Genomic DNA, 16950 nt, shown 5'->3' with positions numbered 1-16950 from the left:
CTGCTCTAATATATGGGCGATGAAAGAAATTATGCCACTACTTGGTAACCCCATTCAGGCGGTGAAAGTCATCTTTGATATTAACTGTAGTATATTGGTGATAAATATCTGATCTCCCCCTTACCCTCTGAGGAAAAGCTACCAGTAACACACAATTAATATATGAAACCATCTGCTTCTATAAAGCACATCGACCAGTCTTTGCTTTGTTGATCAGAGGAGACTTCAACTCGCCCTATATGAAATGTACTGTTATTGATAAAGGCCGCAGCCTTCTGTTTACCTTTAACCAAAAGACATGAACTCTCTGATAATTTCTTGCCTATGGGTCGACTCATTTTGTTGCCGATCTGGATCTGTTGATGTTAAATGGTGCTGCTGCTGGTGATTGCCCTGCAGTAGCGGCATGGGGTCCAAACAATCCAGCATGGACTACTTATGTGGTAGCTAAGATCTCTGCAGTAGGGTGGAAGAGATGAGTGTGGAATCCAATACCTATATTGATCATGCAATCCCAAAAATTAGAATTGCATTGCACAAAGGTCGGAGCATCAACCATGATGAATTCGGGGAAATTAATTCATCCAGTGGCTTATATACAATTGGATGGTCGGATAAAAACGTTGCTGCCATCACAAAATACATGAGCGAATTAGACAGGCTTTATGAAAATGTTACCTCCCCAGTGAGCTCATTAGCTGGATTGGATCAATAACTACTTGCTTTCTATATAGAACTCACACTCTGATTATTGTGGGAAAGAAACATCCTCTCCTGAACACTGTTCAGGAGAAGAAACTGGTCTCCTTAACATCTGTGAAGATCTGCTCTCCAACCTTGACTCTAACATTCCCTCTGTCCTCATCCTCCTCGATCTCTCTTCTGCCTTCGACACGGTCAACCATACCATCCTGCTCAACTGTCTCCGTGAAAACCTGGGTATCACTGATCAGGCTCTGGCCTGTCTGACCTCTTTCCTCTCAGATTGACCCACCCAGGTCCAACTTGGGTCCTTCCTTTCATCCATCTTCCTCTCTACCTGTGTTGTTCCCCAGTGGTCTAACATCTCGCCCTGGCTTTTCAACCAATACCTGGAAACTCTCGCCCAATGGATTGTCACTTTCTGCTCAAATTTCCAGTGCTACGCTGACGACACTCAACTCATTTTCAGGCTGCCCTCTGCCACCTCCTCTCCCTCGCTCATCTCGAATTGCCTAACTGCCATTCAATGTTGGTGTGCTGCCAATGGTCTTTGTCTGAATGCCAGCAAGACGGAGATCCTCCTCATCGGCACACCTTCACCATCCTTTCCCCTCACTCTCTGGCCAGCCTCCCTTGGCCCTCCTCCTACCCCCACCTGCGAGCCTAAGAAACTTTGGGTCATCTTTGACTCCACCCTTTCCTTCTCTGTCCACATCTCTGAGGTCTCTAAAAAGTCAAATTTCCTACTGCACCTCCTCGGGGGTACTCTGCCTTTCCTCACCTTCCTGCAGAAGCTCATGGTAGCCCAAGCTCTGGTTCTCTCTAGGTTGGACTATTGTAACAGCCTCTTTCTAAATCTACCTGCCTCTGCAACTAATCCAGAACAGGACTGCAAGACTTGTCCTTGGCCTCAAGCCCTGGGATTGTATCTCTCCAGCTCTGAAATCTCTCCATTGGCTCCCAGTGGATGCAAGGATTAAATTCAAAACCCTCTGCATTGTCCACAAGGCTTTCGGGGGCTGGGTCCAAAATACCTTCAGCTATCCCTCTGCAAATACCTCCCCTCTCGAGCTCTTCGCTCCTCTACCTCTAACTCCCTCAGGGTCAGTTGTTTTTCAAAAACGAGCTGGCGGTAGATCTGTCTTCTGCTGGGGCCTCCCTGCCACTCTAAAACTTGAGAACCATCTCCGGTTCCGTAAGCATCTCAAGACCTTCCTCTTTTCTTCTGCCTTCGCTCCCTCCTCTCCCCTGCTGATCTGTTCTCTCTTGGCACCGTGCACCTGGCCACCCTCTGTCCTCCGGGCCCAGGTACCTGCTTACCCCGCCACGCTCCTGCACTGCCTCTGGGCCACCCCTTGCACTGGAGTCTGTATCTGTACCCATACAGCACCCCTTTTTCTTCTTGCACTTATCAGACCTACCCCGTTTGCTGCCTTAAACCTAGCACTTGCAAATTGCTGGCTGCACCACCACTGTTTGTTGCCTTTATTTATTGTTATTTATCCGTTTCTCTTCTGCTTTGCACTTTCCACTTCTCCCCCCTTCCATGCACTTTTCCCCTCCCCCTCTCCCATGTACTTGCGCGTTCTCAATGTCACTGGGCCTAGTAAGATCGCTGTTTTGTTCTCCCCTGTTCCCCTCCCTTGTCGCGCTCTGAAACCCTTGTGTACGAGCGCAATAGAAATAAAATATCAATATCCTAAGCCGTATAAGACCATAATTCAAGCTAGACGGATCATGACGCAGGATATCAAGAAAGACCACTCTATGAAACAATCCCTTAAAACGTGTATGTGGGTGTAAGAAAAAAAAATAAGCACTGAAAGCTGTTAAAATGGTACACACTATCTGCTAGTAATTCATAGTGGAGAATTCTCTACTATATCATCAGGAAGGTTGATACCAAGAAGATGTTGCACATATTGAATACTAGAGGCAGAAATCTTGTAAAATCTATGGGTATACACAATTTGGGAAATCTACTATTTGGGAAACATATTGGCATCACTTTTGACACACCAAAGAACTTAATGTATATATCCTGCTTCATTGATCAGTCTTAGCTTTGAGAGGGACACCCTATTGAACATCATTAAGAAATGTAAAAAATCTAGAGGGGTCCAACATGGTTATGCTGGATAGCCCTAAAATCTGGGTGGATACCCTACTAACACTCTTTAATCAAACAAGGGATTCCAATAATATCCCAGTCTCTTAGAGGCTGTCGCACTTTACCATTGTATTTAAGCGAGGTAATAAAGACGATCCAGCAAACTACTGAATACTGTTGGTTACTGGATGCTCCCAGTAAAATCTATTCCACATGTATTTTACAGCATATGGAGAATAGTTAATAGACGCCCAGATTCTGAGTCCATTTCGGCTGGGTTTCCAAAAGGGTCTGTCCGGCACCCATAACCTATTAATAATGAACTCACTTGTTCAACAAGCGAAGTACAAGAATTAGACCACCTGTATATATTCTTTGTGCATTTCGAATCTGCGTTTGATGCAATTGATTGTGGCAAGCTATGGGAGAAACTGATTAATCTAAATATAGCATCAGATTTACTTCAAGCTTGACAGTTGTACAAGATAATAAAACGGCTTATAAACAAAATGGGGGAATTGCCTGCTCCAATAAAAATGGACGAAGGGTACGTGCTCTGTCATGGCAGATATTGGAGAACATCTGTTTAAAGTGTGAAACTTCCCTCCCAGGTTGGGTACGTCAAAAATAATATTCTTGACTGATGCAGAAGATCGAGCCATATTCAACACCACCTATGTGGGTCTCTGTAGGAGTGCTAATGCTCTACAGGAATACGCTAGAAATATTCAATGTCGAGAAATCCAAATGTATGCGTGTTGGTAAAACCCTGAATGATAAAGTGGGAATTCTGACCCAAGGGAGTGTTATGCATAGGTCATGATCTAGAAATACCTTGGTTATGAGGTGAAGGATGACTTTGAGGAAGCATTGATATTCGCAAGTTGATACTTGAGGGCTATTGCTACTAGGTTATCCTTAAAGCATTTTGTTAGTACTGAAGTAGGGTTCATTTCACTGCAGTAGTTCCTCTCTATCATCAGAAACTAATCATCAGCATCACATATGCCCTGGAAAGTTCTTATGCAGACTTTGAAAGATGGGCCGATGTTATTGAAGCCATATATGGTGACGTATCTTGGGGCTCACCAAAGTGACCCTGATCCATGCAAATTAGTTGTACTCTGCCTAACCTCTTTGAGAACTGCAATTGCGATAAACAGTTAATTTTTATACTAAGATGATGTGTGCTGACAAACAGTCGATTCTCTTGCTGTTAAAGAGAAAACTAATAAGGGGTCTCTGTAGAGTGCGAACACTGTTTAGAAACAGTAATGAGGTTCTTCAATAAAATCATGTGGTCACCGGAATGGTTGGAAGGTATGGGCGCCCTATTAAGTACCTTTAAAAAAAAGGCCCATATGTGGGATTGGTCACAGAATCATGATCATATTGGGAGAATGACATTACTGTGCACATTTTATAAACTGCATTTTCCCTAAAGGAAACTTCAGCAGTATATGTACCAATTTACTAGTCCTTCGTTTAGACGCATATTTATGTTAATCCGACTAAACAAATTCCGGGTCATGCAAGTCGAGGATGCCTGGTTAAAGATACCTGTTTTAGAACGTTGATGTCGATTATGCAAAAAATCAGAGACAACTGAGTGCCTAAGAAATGTACTGAACGCATGTAAATCAATGTTATAATAATATATCTGGTAGGTAGCGCAAACTCGGGCGGTTTCTCCCACTGGTCAGTTATCCCAATGTTGGGTGTTCTACTATGTACTGTTGAGTCTCAAATGTAGGTGTTTTGGCATGTGCTGTTGATACTGAACTTGGGTATTCCACCATGTACTGTTGAATCTCAAATTTGCCCGTTTCTCCCACTGTGCAAGGTTCATGGGTCTGGGTAGTTCACTTTCCACTACAGTACCTCATGTTTTAAGCTTCTTTCCATCCAATGCTGTGTCTCAAACTTGGGCATTTCTCCCACTACTCACTTGTCTCAACTCTGGGTTGTCCACCATTTACTGCTGCTTCTTAAATTTGACCGTGCTCCCTTTTACTGCTTTGTCTCAGACTTTGGGTTTCCCCCCGCTGCTTTAGTGTCTGTGGTCTGGTTGGCTCTCCTGCTGCGGTCCCTCAGACTTGGGCGTCTCTTCCACTGCTCAGGCTTTCAAGTCTAGGGAGTTCTCGGCTAGCGAGATCAGCCAATCACTTTGGGCCTATGAAAGTGACATCAAAGATGGCCTCCATCTGAGTTTAAGGTATTTATAACTCGCACCATGTCTGTGGACACGACGTAGACACGGCTCTCCATCCGTGCACTATAGAATGCAGCTATGGCTATGCCAATCCGGTCTAGCAGCTCGCCTAGCCATCCACACTGAAACCCCTGACATGCCTCAACACCTCTGCCATTAGTATGCAGTAACAACCTCTGAACAAATTTGGTCTAGCTGGGCACACATCCAGTTTCTTGCACTAGCACTCTATCCTAATCTACATACAGCACCCACCCACGTGCCGGACTGTGGGTCGGTTTACTGGAGCCTAGCATCCCTCCTAAGTCCTAAACTGGCAGAATGCACACACATAACTCTTAGAATCTCACATACATGGACTTCGTTACCCAAGGGCGTTCCAACCACAAAACGCATCGAGGTCATACAAATGGGGAAAGGGTGCTATATAAATGACGATTAGATTAATATAGATCTTGTAGCAAAGCTCGCTTGAGGTGCCTAATGAGATGTTTTGGTTAAACTGTCTATCAGGTCGTAACTTGGCTAGTGCGATTGCACTTATAAGGGTGTTGAATGCCTTCCTGTAAGAACTTAAAATAACATCTGGAAATAGTGGTTAGCTAAGGCACTATTGTTAGCACAATGTCTAATACCAACTGTGCGTTTGGTTGATTCTTTTTGGAATAGGAGGATTTTATGTGTTTTATTTTTTATGAATTGATTTTTTTTTGTATGAAAAAATACACCCACAAGCCACTAACCGAACTACAGTTGGGGATCTCAACCGTGTTACACAGCTAATGCTACCCCCATTTGCATGAATTTACAAGTGCTTGCTGAAGCACCTCACTTACATGGTGGTATTTCTGGTATAGTTGTGTTCATCAATAGGGTAAGTGAGCTACAGTAATTGTCCATAGATGAAGCCTTCGTAGCTATGAACAAAGATAGTGGTGTTTCACACTCATTCACTCTTGTCACCCAAGTTTGTTTCAAAATTCCATGTCGGTTAATAGAGTAGCCAGATTTCTTCCAAAGATTACAAAATAAATCAGAAAATAGGTGGTCTACATATGCCAAACGTACATGGAACTGTTGGGTCCTACATAAATAGAACAAAACATGTGTAAAGTAAGCCCTTTTTTTGCATCATTTGCCATAGAGAAATTGTGGGTATGTCCCTTTAGCAAATCTAGCATCACCAAGTGGATAGTGTGCTTCATCTGAGTGTTGTGGACGTGCATAGTAAAAGCAAAGGGGGACATTTCACAAGAACCTCAAGGGCACCACTCAAATTTCACGCACATTTTCCATTGGACACAATGTGCAAAGAGGCAACAAATGTACACTTTTGAAAAGCACTACTGTATAGATATGCAGAGGAGCAGACTCAAGTAGAACAAGCATGTTTAAGACCTTTCTTTGCAAATGTACCAATTGCACAACCACTAACCGAGCACAGTACTGCTTTCTAATCTTTGCAAAGCATGTGAATATAAACACATTCACACGACCCAGAAGACAACTGTTACCTACTGACAAGTCTTTGTTCTGTTACCTTGAATTTGTGTAGCGTCTACTGCCATAGTTCATGATGTCGAAGCTCTTTTGCATTTCAGAGAGGCAAAGGAGGAGTACGATTGATCATTCAGTAGTGGTAGGGATGAGCAAAGTATAGTATATAGTTTGGGTGAGGACAAGGGATAGAAAAGGTCCACAGGAAGGCATGAGAACGAAAAGATGAAAGGGATATGTGTACAATTCGACCAGATTTATCGTGGGACTCAACTGAATTCTATGGGGCACAGTACTGAAAGGATAGCTGAATAAAGTGTTCGCTTGCACCAGGGGTTATGCTTGGAATGTTCTCACTGCATGGTGAGCTGAGGCCTGTGGAGCTCGTATGTATAAAATCGTATGCACCCACCCTACCTTCCTGCTATCGGGGTGCAGGAGTAAAGTACAATTTTTATTAAATGGTTTTAGGTAGAGGACTTACATTAATCAAAATTGAGCAGGATAATTTCTTCCCGATTACATATAGAAAGGAAAACAAAAGGGTTTCGACTCAGTAGTCCATTTTTGGTACATGTACACATAGGCTAGGGATTTTAATGGGAGCACAGTAAACAATTAGTAGTACTCTGAAACAACCACCAGATTTTATACAATGCTTCACTTTTTATCTAAATAGATACAAGCTCCAGAAAGAGTACTCATAGGGAATTTATTCTGATAAGTTTGACCAGATCAGTTGCATACCAAACGTGGTTAATGTTCATGGACAAGAACAATAATTATAGGGAAACGTTTTTGTATTTTCCTATGCAAAGTTTGTTGTAACCTTTACTATAGCTACGGCATTAAAATTGGTCTTTTAAAGCTTATTTTTTCTACAAGGTGTGTTGATGCATACATCCTAATTAGTGAAGAGGGGAGTAGTAAGTCCTGTGACCACCCGGGGGCTGAATTGTAGTGGGCATTCACAGTGGGAGTCTAGATGTCAAATTTTTGGCTCAATCTGGAAACAGACTTGTACATTGTTGAGGAATCTTTTGAGAAAATAGTTCTATGGTGCAAGCAGCCAGAATGCAGTTGCTCGTGAGTATTACATTCTATATTGAAACTTCTGTTTGGTGGTTTACTCTTGATATCAGAGTGAAATTTTCACAAATATCTCGCCTTGGGAGAGCGTTTTGTACAAATATCTCGCCTCGGGAGTATACATGATACTCCTACGTCCTGTTCCCTTTCCTCCATCCTTGTGGGTTTCCCCCAACTGATACTTTGGCATGAAAAATTGAGCTTCCCCTTTAAAGTTTGCGGCGCGGACCTGGGAGTGGGAATGCCCCGCCGTGGCCCTGCCCTCCAGCACCTCACCTCAGTCCCTTTTTCTGCATGGACGATGTTGGACCTGGCAGCTAGACAGAGATTTTTTTTTACATTCTGCTTGCTCTGTTTTATCGTTCAAACTTCTTCACCTCACTTCGGTGCCTCGACTCATGGCGCACGTCGGCTGTAGGCGGATTCACGAGATGTGCGTTCTGAGAACGCTCTTTCCTGGCCTCGAACCCCCATGCACTCTGTATTGAGTGCCTGGGGCCGACCACCGCTGGGACGCGTGCGTTGCTGGCAGTGCTTGCGTGATAAGGCATTGAAGAATCGGTTGTCACATTGAAGGGAGATCTTCCACGCTTCTCCTGCAGGTCATCTTAAAGAGTTTGTCTCGAGGACCCCACATCAAGACAATGTGTAGGCCCTTTGTTTAGTACGGCTCTGCAGTTTGGGAACACATTCTCAGGGTTTTCTGCGGGCAAGGGTACCTTGGATTCTGATTCTGACAGGCCTGAGGCTGCTAAGGGTAACGGCTCCCAAGCCGAGGGGGCTGGGAACTCTTCTGGGTGATCTGTTGCCAGACCCAAGGCCCTCAAGGCTACTGGCTCCTAAACCGAGGGGCTCAGGAGCTCCACTGGGCGGTCCATGGAGGGGCGATCAAGTTCGTCGTCCTCGTCGGCCCCAGGGGGCAAAGGATCGTCGTATTCTATCTCAAAGAGTCCGTCCTTAGCACGATCCGGCACGACTACCAGCTCAGTTGCTGAGGGCGCACAGCCTACCGGAGCAACCTCTGAGGTCGACGCTTCTGTTTCAGGTTTGAGGGCTCAAGGCTTGTTCTACCATGTCTGAGCCGGCATGGGGCCTTCGCTCCCTCCCGCCGAGGGTGTGGCGCAAGATGGCAGATAAGCATACAGCAGATCCTGCTAGACAGGCGGCCATCTTGGATTCGGATCAGGGCCTACCTGGTCCCTCACCCATTGAGTGGGTCCTTCAAGCAGGTTGGTCTCCTCAGGGATACATCTACCCATCACAGCCTTACCGCTAGACTACTCATGCGCCACGGCGCTTCAATCAGGAATGGAGGCCAAGCGCTGCGAGGGCTGGCCCCTCGATTCGGCAGATTGCAGGGACCACTTTTTCGAGCACTTCCTTCTCATTTGTTCGCTGCTGATGACGGGGCTTTTCAAGAATATTGTCAAGATGGTGATCCTGCAGGTAGTGCCTATGGAACCTTTCTGGTTCCTCCGGCGCTGCCCATGCTGCCGCCTGTCCCCCCCCCACCCCTCCCTCCCGGTCCAGGCCTTACCAGTTATCCAGACCCCTCCTCCTCCTCCAGTGCCTCCCCCTCAGCAACCGGGCCCGGATCAAGGGGAAACTCTGCTGGCACCTGTTTTCCAGGGCCCGGAACTCCCCTCAGGCTGGAAAGGGGGGGGGGGCGTGATGTCGACAATGACGGCGATGACAACATCCAGGACGACGAACCCTCAGCATCTGTAAAGGCCTTTCATGACGGCCTTCAGGGCCTTGCGAAATTCTTGGGGTCCCCCAGCTAGGGGAGGCCCTCCAGATGTTTTGGGCAAGAGCACCACGAGCTGTTCAGGCATTCTGTTCCAGAAGGATGTCATGCAGGTGGCTAGAAAAGTCTGTGAGAAGCCCAGGGCCAATGTCCATATGAACAAGAAATTAGACATTAGGTTCAGGCTGGCGGATGGGGAGCCAGTGCTCCTGGCCTCATTCCCCCGGCCTCATTCTTCAGTGGTGGCTGTGGCCTTGCTGTATTTTATACCATCATCTTTGTTGTCTTCCTCTGCGGAAGCCACCTCCAGTTGTCTGTCCACCGAGGACAAGGTCCTGGAGTCTTTTGGCTCGTGTTCAGCATATGCTACCTCATCTTAGGGCTGCATATGCGGCAAGCTAATGCTGACACCCGTCTAGCCGTGCCAAACCAGAAGCTGGGGTGAATGCTCAGGGAGTTTCAGGACGAACGCATGGCACTACATTTTCATCAAATGTGCAAGAGCGGATCCTGGATCTTCCCTTGTAGGTCTCAGACCCTTTTCATTCGTCCACCAATGACGAGTTGACAAAGAAGACCGCTACACAAACCGCCAAGTCTTTGGCCATCCTGTCTATGCCAGGGCAGAAGTCCTTCTTGCAGTCTTGGGCAGGACAGATTTCAATCCCTGCGCTTTCACCTGCTTTTGGGACCATGGTGCACAAGGCGTTAAAGGTCACCCGGTGACCACAGGAGGAAGCAGCAGAGCAATTTGCATGTTTTTTCTCTGCTCCCCCCCACTCCTCTCCCCCCCAGAAGCCTAGAAGCAGAGACCTCATGTTCGGGGAACACAGCTCGCCTGTAGGGGACCGGCTGGCACTCTTCCAGGACAGCTGGAAGCGTTATTTCAAGAGTCCTTGGATCCTTTCTATAGTCGGCACGTGCTTCAGTCTTCCGCTTCCTTTTCCTCTACCATCCTCTCCTCTACATCAGTTAGGGTCCCCAGCGCTTTTACGGGAGATCCTTTCTCTTGGAGATGAAGGTGTGGACCCGGCTCGTCAGTCGGACAGGGGCTCTGGCTTCTGCTCCAGGATTTCTGCAGTACCAAAGAACCATGATGGCCTGAGTGTAGTCGTGGACCTGTCAGTCCTCAACATGTCTTTATCGCTCAAGCGCTTCAAGATGATTACTCCCGCGCACATAGCAGAGTCTCTGTGTGCAGGGGACTGGATGTGTTTCCTAGACTTCAAGTATGGTGTACCATCATGCCCCCATCTACCAGCCGCATCGTACGTTTCTGCGGTTCACGGTTGTCGTACCACTAGGTGCTGCCTTTTGTCCTCCATTCGACCCCTCATGTGTTCACAAAGCTGATCAATGCGATGGCTGGTGTCCTCCGCCTGGAGGGCCACCATTTTACCCTTGCTTGGATGACTGGCTGATCGGGGCCAGCTCACCCGAGGGGGCTGTGGATTCTTGCCTGCAGCTGGCACATGTTCTTCACCATTTGGGCTTTTCCCTCAACAAAAGGAAGTCGCAGCTGGCTTCAACCCAGGATGTGATCTTTCTTGCAGTCTGCTGGGACAGAGCTGTGCAGCAGGTGTTCTTCACGCCCAAGAGGCTCCTTTCCCTCCATAAGGCGATAGGGCTCCTTATAGCCCACTCGACAAACTCTGCATGGTAATTCCTGCACCTCCTAGGGCTGATGGTATCTTGTGTTCTCATGGTGCAGCACGCCCGCCTCAAGATGAGCAGCCTCCAGCTGCACCTGGTGGTCAATTGGGACCAGGATTTGGGGGTCTCAGTCGGACAGGATCCCAATACCCCGCTCCTCGTCCCAGATCTTCGCTGGCGGTTGATGGACGGCAATTTGGCAGTGGGAGCCCCCTTTGCCTGGCAAGGGGCCACTCTGCTGGTGACTACAGATTCCTTGCTCTCGGGCTGGGAGGTTACTCTGAAGGTTTACTCACTTCATGGTGCATGATCCAGACTGGAAGTCCTCCTTCATATCAATCTGCTCAGGGCAGTGGGCCTGGCATTCAAGGCTTTTCTGCCCCTCATCAGGGACATTGCAGCTCTGGTCAGGGCAGACCACTCCATGACAATGTTTTACCCGAACAAGCATCGTGGGACCCTCTCCTCCCACCTCCCCCTCCTGTGCCTGGAGGCGTTATCCATCTGGGAAAGGGCCCTGACAATGGGGATTTGGATATCAGCAGTCCACCTCCTGGGGGGACGGCAATGCAGAAGCGGACCAGCCGAGCTGCTTGAAGTTCAACACCTATGAGTGGGAGTAACACATCATCTTGTTGCCCCTGTTCCAGTGCTGGGGTTTTCTGGATCTGGACTTATTCGCATTTCCTCTCAATTCCAAGTGGCCCTGGTTTGCTTTGTGGGCAGGTGTCGGTGGACTGCAGCCACATAGTGATTGCCCCCCTCTTGCCTTCGAGGGCTTGGTTCGCAGATCTGCTGCAGTTGTGCTCCCAGGGGCCTGGCCAACTTCTAAAACCCAACAGGGGCTTCCTGATGCTTCAGGGTAGGGCAGTGAAGCACCCAGACCCAGCAAGGCTGGCCCGAGTACCCTGGGTTCTGACCAGCTGAGACTCCAGCATGCTAAATTTTCAGACGACATCAGACATTATATAGGAGGCTGTCTACTCGATCCCAGCATAGGAGCAAGTGGGCAAGATTTTACCACTGGGCTCGCGACAAGGGGCTGGACCCCATCAATAGCTCACTGGACGACGTGCAGGCCTTCTCTGCACATCTTTTTCTCGTGTTCAGGTGGATACCTGCTGCACCTATTTTGCGGCCATTGGGCCCTATAAGAATTCCCTAAAGCATGTTTTTTCAGCAGCCAACCTGGTGCTTAAGGCCCACCTCAAGGGGTTATCCAGGCCTTTTCCTCCAGTTAATAGGCTGCATCCGGTTTTGGACCTCAACATAGTTCTTGCACCATTACAGCGCAAGTACTTTGACCCGATGGCCCTGGTGGACATCCGTCTGGTGACACTAAAGACAGTACTATTGGTGACACTTAATTCTGCGTGCAGTCGGCGAGGTGCAGGCGTTGAGACCTTCACCACGTTTCATAACGGCAAGGTCATCTTGCGCACGTATCCACATTTTTTGCCCAAGGTGGTCTCTCCATTCAATTTGAATCGGGAAATTTACCTGCCGATGTTCTTTCCGAACCAGCAGTCAGAGGCAGAAAGGGCTTTACATTCCTTGGACCTAAAGTCTGAGGCATTGTTCAGTTTTTTTTGGGGGGGAGGCACGTGCCAGGCTTCCAAAGCTTTTATCGCCTTTTGGATGGTCCAGGCAATTTCAGAGGTGTATACGACCTTGGGCAAACCAGTTCCTGAGGGGGATTTATGCCCATGCGGTCAGGGCTAAGGACACGGCCGTCACGCTTCACACACATGATTCTTGGATGTCATAATCAAGGCGGCTACTTGGGCCACTTATTCAGCCTTTTAAGCACTATTCCCTGGATACCAATTCCAAGCGCGATGTAGAGTTCGGTCAGGCAGTTCTGAAGAACCTTTTTGCTTTGTCCTAGATATGAGGCAGGTTATCACAGTTCCACCATATGGTCTTGTTCAGTGGAATCACCCACAAGTGTGGAGGGAAGGGGAATGGACGTATGAGTAAAGTTACTCACCCTAGTGACTACAGTACTCGGTCGCCTTTCGTCCATACATTCCACCCACTTTCCCCCGCTAGTATGCCAGGGGCTGATCTATTTAGTGTAGCCAGGTATTTAAGTGTGCAATGTGTTAAAAGGGGACTGAGGTGAGGCACCAGAGGGCGGGGCATCGGGGTGCGTTCCTATGCCGCGCCTGCGCCCCTGTGTGCTATACTAAATTTAGCGGGGAAGCTCAATTTATTTCTGCCAAAGGTTCCGGTACTGTCCCCATGTTGGGGGACTCGCACAATGATGAGGGAAAGGGGATTATAGACTGAGTACTCTAGTCACTACGGTGAGTAACTTTCATTTACAAGTAGTTTTAATTTCAGGATTTTCGCCGGTGATGATTACTGTAGGATTTAGAAGAGCGCACAGTGATTTCTTATGAGCATTCTGGACGATGATATTTGCCCTTAATTCTTAAGGGGTTATTACTAGCAATTAAACATGGTTTTATTTTTATTTGTGGAAATCTCATTCTAAAATTACTCTCTTGCAGTTCAGTTTCACATTGCCCATGTTTATGAAACTCAGGTAAGATTTTTTTAAAGTCTTTGCTTCACAATTACGATCTGCAATCATTACATGCATTACTGCGCAACCGTTTTGAGCAATTGGCTTTAATATAACCTTTTACTTGAACAAGTTTGAAATCTTTTTTTTAATAAAGTTCCATGTTCGTTTATGGAATGTACAAATGAGTTTGTTGATTTCTATGTAGATTTTCTATTCAAATTATATTCTACATTTTCTGAAAATATTTTGTAATTACTATGAAGTTGTGTATCATAATGATGGTTGTGTGAAGAACTGTAGCTCAATGGCGGCTTTAACATTAGCCTGAACTAAGTCTGTGAAGACTCAGGGATTCTCTGTGGATATTGAAGTGTGTAGCCAAATATGGTTGTATGGAACATGTACTTGGGATTTGGAAACGGACAAGCTGGCAGGTTTTCCATGCAGCATACCGCAGGTCTTTTAACCCTGCAGTGGCCCACACAGCACCCAGCAAGTTTACACATTGAATCTAAAAAGTAGGGTTAAGTGCTGACGCTAGTCTAAATACCGCAATGGGTCTAGACATCGGCCAACACAAAACAGCAATAACTTATTGGGATCACATTGAAAGAATTGTATTCATAACTGTATAACTGTTCACTTAAGTGTCATTTAGGATCCATGCTGACAATGTTAGTGGTGCCTGAAAAAATATTGCCAAAAAGCCACATCAGGAAATGGAATATTCAATTGGAGGCTGATATTGTCATGCTGGAAATGCATTGCAGGGACAGGGCCTCATGTCCTTGTCCTGTACTCCCTTAACATGTGTTCTGTGTTTTCTGCACCGGAATCCAGTTGTGACTCCTGGCATTGCAGCTCTTCCTACTTTTTGGTTGTGGTGAACAGAGACCCTTGGGATACCCTTTCGAATGGATTGTGTCCTCCCCTGTATTCCTCATCTTAGATCTTAGAATCTTCCAGATTGATTCTTCGGAAAAAAGAAAAATAAATCTCCAGAGGGCACTGCGCTCAAGGCCGCAGTGTCTATTTTTTCAGGTCTGTCCTCTTTTTTTTCGAGGAGCAATCCTCTGAAGAGGAAATGAATCCTGCTGGAGTAAAATTTGGGACTAGAGATTTCCCTGAGTAATTGGTTGGCCCTAGCTCCAAATTAAGTAATCTGTATGAATGTCTTCAGACAGTCAGTGGCCTGGATACTTCCCCTGAGGTAGACTTTGACAGACCCGGCCCTGCAGATCATGCAGACTCAGGGTACAGAAGGTTAATGAACAAAGTTATTGAGTTTATGGGATGGAAGTCAAATTCCCCTAATTTTGACCAATAATATATGACGGATGTCCTTATTGAAGGCCCTCAAAAGCACCCTGTCCTTCCTTTTCACAAAGTATTACAAAAAAGGGTCGCCGCCGCATGGGAAACCCCAGATTCTGGCCCAGCTTCAAATAAGAAATTTGTGGGGAAATACAGGCCTTCCTGATCTGACCCAGAATACCTTTCAAAGCATCCCTCGCCTGAAAGCTTAGTGGTGCAGGCAGCAACTTCTACTAGGTATTCTGCTTACCTTTCCATTTCCCCTGATAGGGATGACAAAAGAATTGACGCATGGGCCTGAAAAGTGTTTTCCTCGGGCAGCATGGCCCTAAAGTCCACAAATGTGACTTGCACTTTGACAAGGTTCACACACACCCCGTGGGACTGTATGACAGCGGCTGAACGCATCCCTGAGGGCGAGGAAACGGGATGGTTTCCTGGCAATAGTCAGAGATGGAAAAGAAGCTATGGAGGAATGCCTCCAGTCAGGACTGGACACTGCTGATAGCATTAGCATCTCTAGGTTGTTTGGAGAAGCTGCAGACCTCAAAAGCGGCAGCTAAATCACTTGGCTCCTCTATAAAACGACCTCAACAACACTCCTACTCGGGGTCATCTTCTTGGCGGAACCGTCCCTTTTTGATTCTATTCCTCATTTGGGAGAGGGAAGGGACAGGCCAGTCAAAAAGGGCAACAAAGAAATGGTCCTTGTGGCGGAAGAGGAAAAGGTACTAGATCAGCTCCAGCAGCGGCAACTGTCCCCTCAGCCACTGCTGCAGCCACTGCTGCAGCCACTGCAAAGCCTCTCTGAGGCCTTGACCCAAAAGACCCCAGTGGGAGGCAGGATCACTCGGTATCTGGAGAAATGGCGAGGTATTACTTCAGATTCCTGGGCACTACAAATAGTGACCCATGGTTACTGCTTTCATTTTCGACAAATACCTCAAGACCATCCACCGGGAGCCAACTCTAGCAAAACTCTAGACCTGCTCCTCGACCAGGAGATTTTAACCCTGCTAGAGAAAGGTACAATAGAACATGTACCTGTAGCGGAGAGGAACAAGGGTTGGTGCTCCCCTTATTTTCTCATCCCAAAGCAGGACGGAGGATTGAGACCCATCTTGGACTTAAGAAACTTGAACGAGTTCCTCAGGAAGGACATGTTCAAGTTGGTAACCCTTTCTCAGATCCTTCAGGCTCTCCAACTCCAAGACTGGCTGGCATCATTGGACCTTCAGGCTGCTTACTTTCATGTGCCGATCCATCTCAAGCACAGGAAGTACCCGAGGTTCTCGATTGGCGGTTCTCACTATCAATTTCAAGTTCTGCCTTTCGGGCTGACATCCGCCCGAGGGTTTTCACCAAGCTATTGTCTGTGGTGCCAGGGAGTCTCGGGAGAAGGCGATTCATGTCTACCCCTACCTGGACAACTGGTTAATTAGGGCGAGTTCACCCGAATGAGCTCAGTAACATCTGACCATGATCTGCCACTTCTTACACACACTGGGCTTCTCCCCAATTACAAGAAGTCTCAAATGATACCACTCCAAAAGCTCCAATTCATTGGAGCAATACTGGATACGTCCTCGGTCAAAGCCTCGCCTCCCGAGGAGAGAGTTCACCACATCCTGCAGATGGTAACGAAGTTTCAGAATGCCGAGGATCTGCCGGCCTTAGATTTGCTCTGGTTGCTCAGCCTTATGGCATCCTGCATTTTTCTGGTGCCAGAGGGCAGATTGAGAATGAGATTCCTTCAGTGAGCCCTCAGAACTCAATGGTCCCAATTTTCAGGAGATATGTTCGAATTTTTGTGGGTCACAACCAGAGTGGGTCAAGATCTGCTATGGTCGGCTTGCAGGCACAATATCCTCAAGGAGGAACATTTTTGGCGACCATGGCCAGAGAGAACAGTAGTGACGGGCGCCTCACTCACGGGGTGGGGAGCCCACATCAGCGATCTGTCAATCAGCGGTCGTTGGTCTCCAAACTACACATCAACATTTTGGAGCTGAGGGCGATCAGATTAGCGCTGAAAGCCTTTCTACCCTCTGTACGGGGAAAGAATGTCCTTATAATGACGGACAACATAGTGG

At 47.1% G+C, this 16950-nt stretch overlaps 1 protein-coding gene across 5 annotated transcripts in view; it reads left to right on the top strand.

Moving 5' to 3' along the window:
- The window catches only part of KDM6A (lysine demethylase 6A), a 1954130-nt gene that overhangs the window by 590708 nt on the left and 1346472 nt on the right, over window positions 1-16950 (top strand). For all 5 annotated transcript variants that reach the window (XM_069636498.1, XM_069636499.1, XM_069636495.1 and 2 more), the window contains exon 8: window positions 13527-13561. In XM_069636498.1, the coding sequence (XP_069492599.1) occupies window positions 13527-13561 (35 nt within the window). The remainder of the gene's footprint in view (window positions 1-13526; window positions 13562-16950) is intronic.

Source organism: Ambystoma mexicanum, chromosome 7p, assembly GCF_040938575.1.
Source record: "Ambystoma mexicanum isolate Mex_15411 chromosome 7p, UKY_AmexF1_1, whole genome shotgun sequence".
Classification (NCBI taxonomy): Eukaryota; Metazoa; Chordata; class Amphibia; order Caudata; family Ambystomatidae; genus Ambystoma; species Ambystoma mexicanum.
Note: the sequence above shows the minus strand (reverse complement) of the source record. Positions and strands in the feature narration are given on the sequence as shown.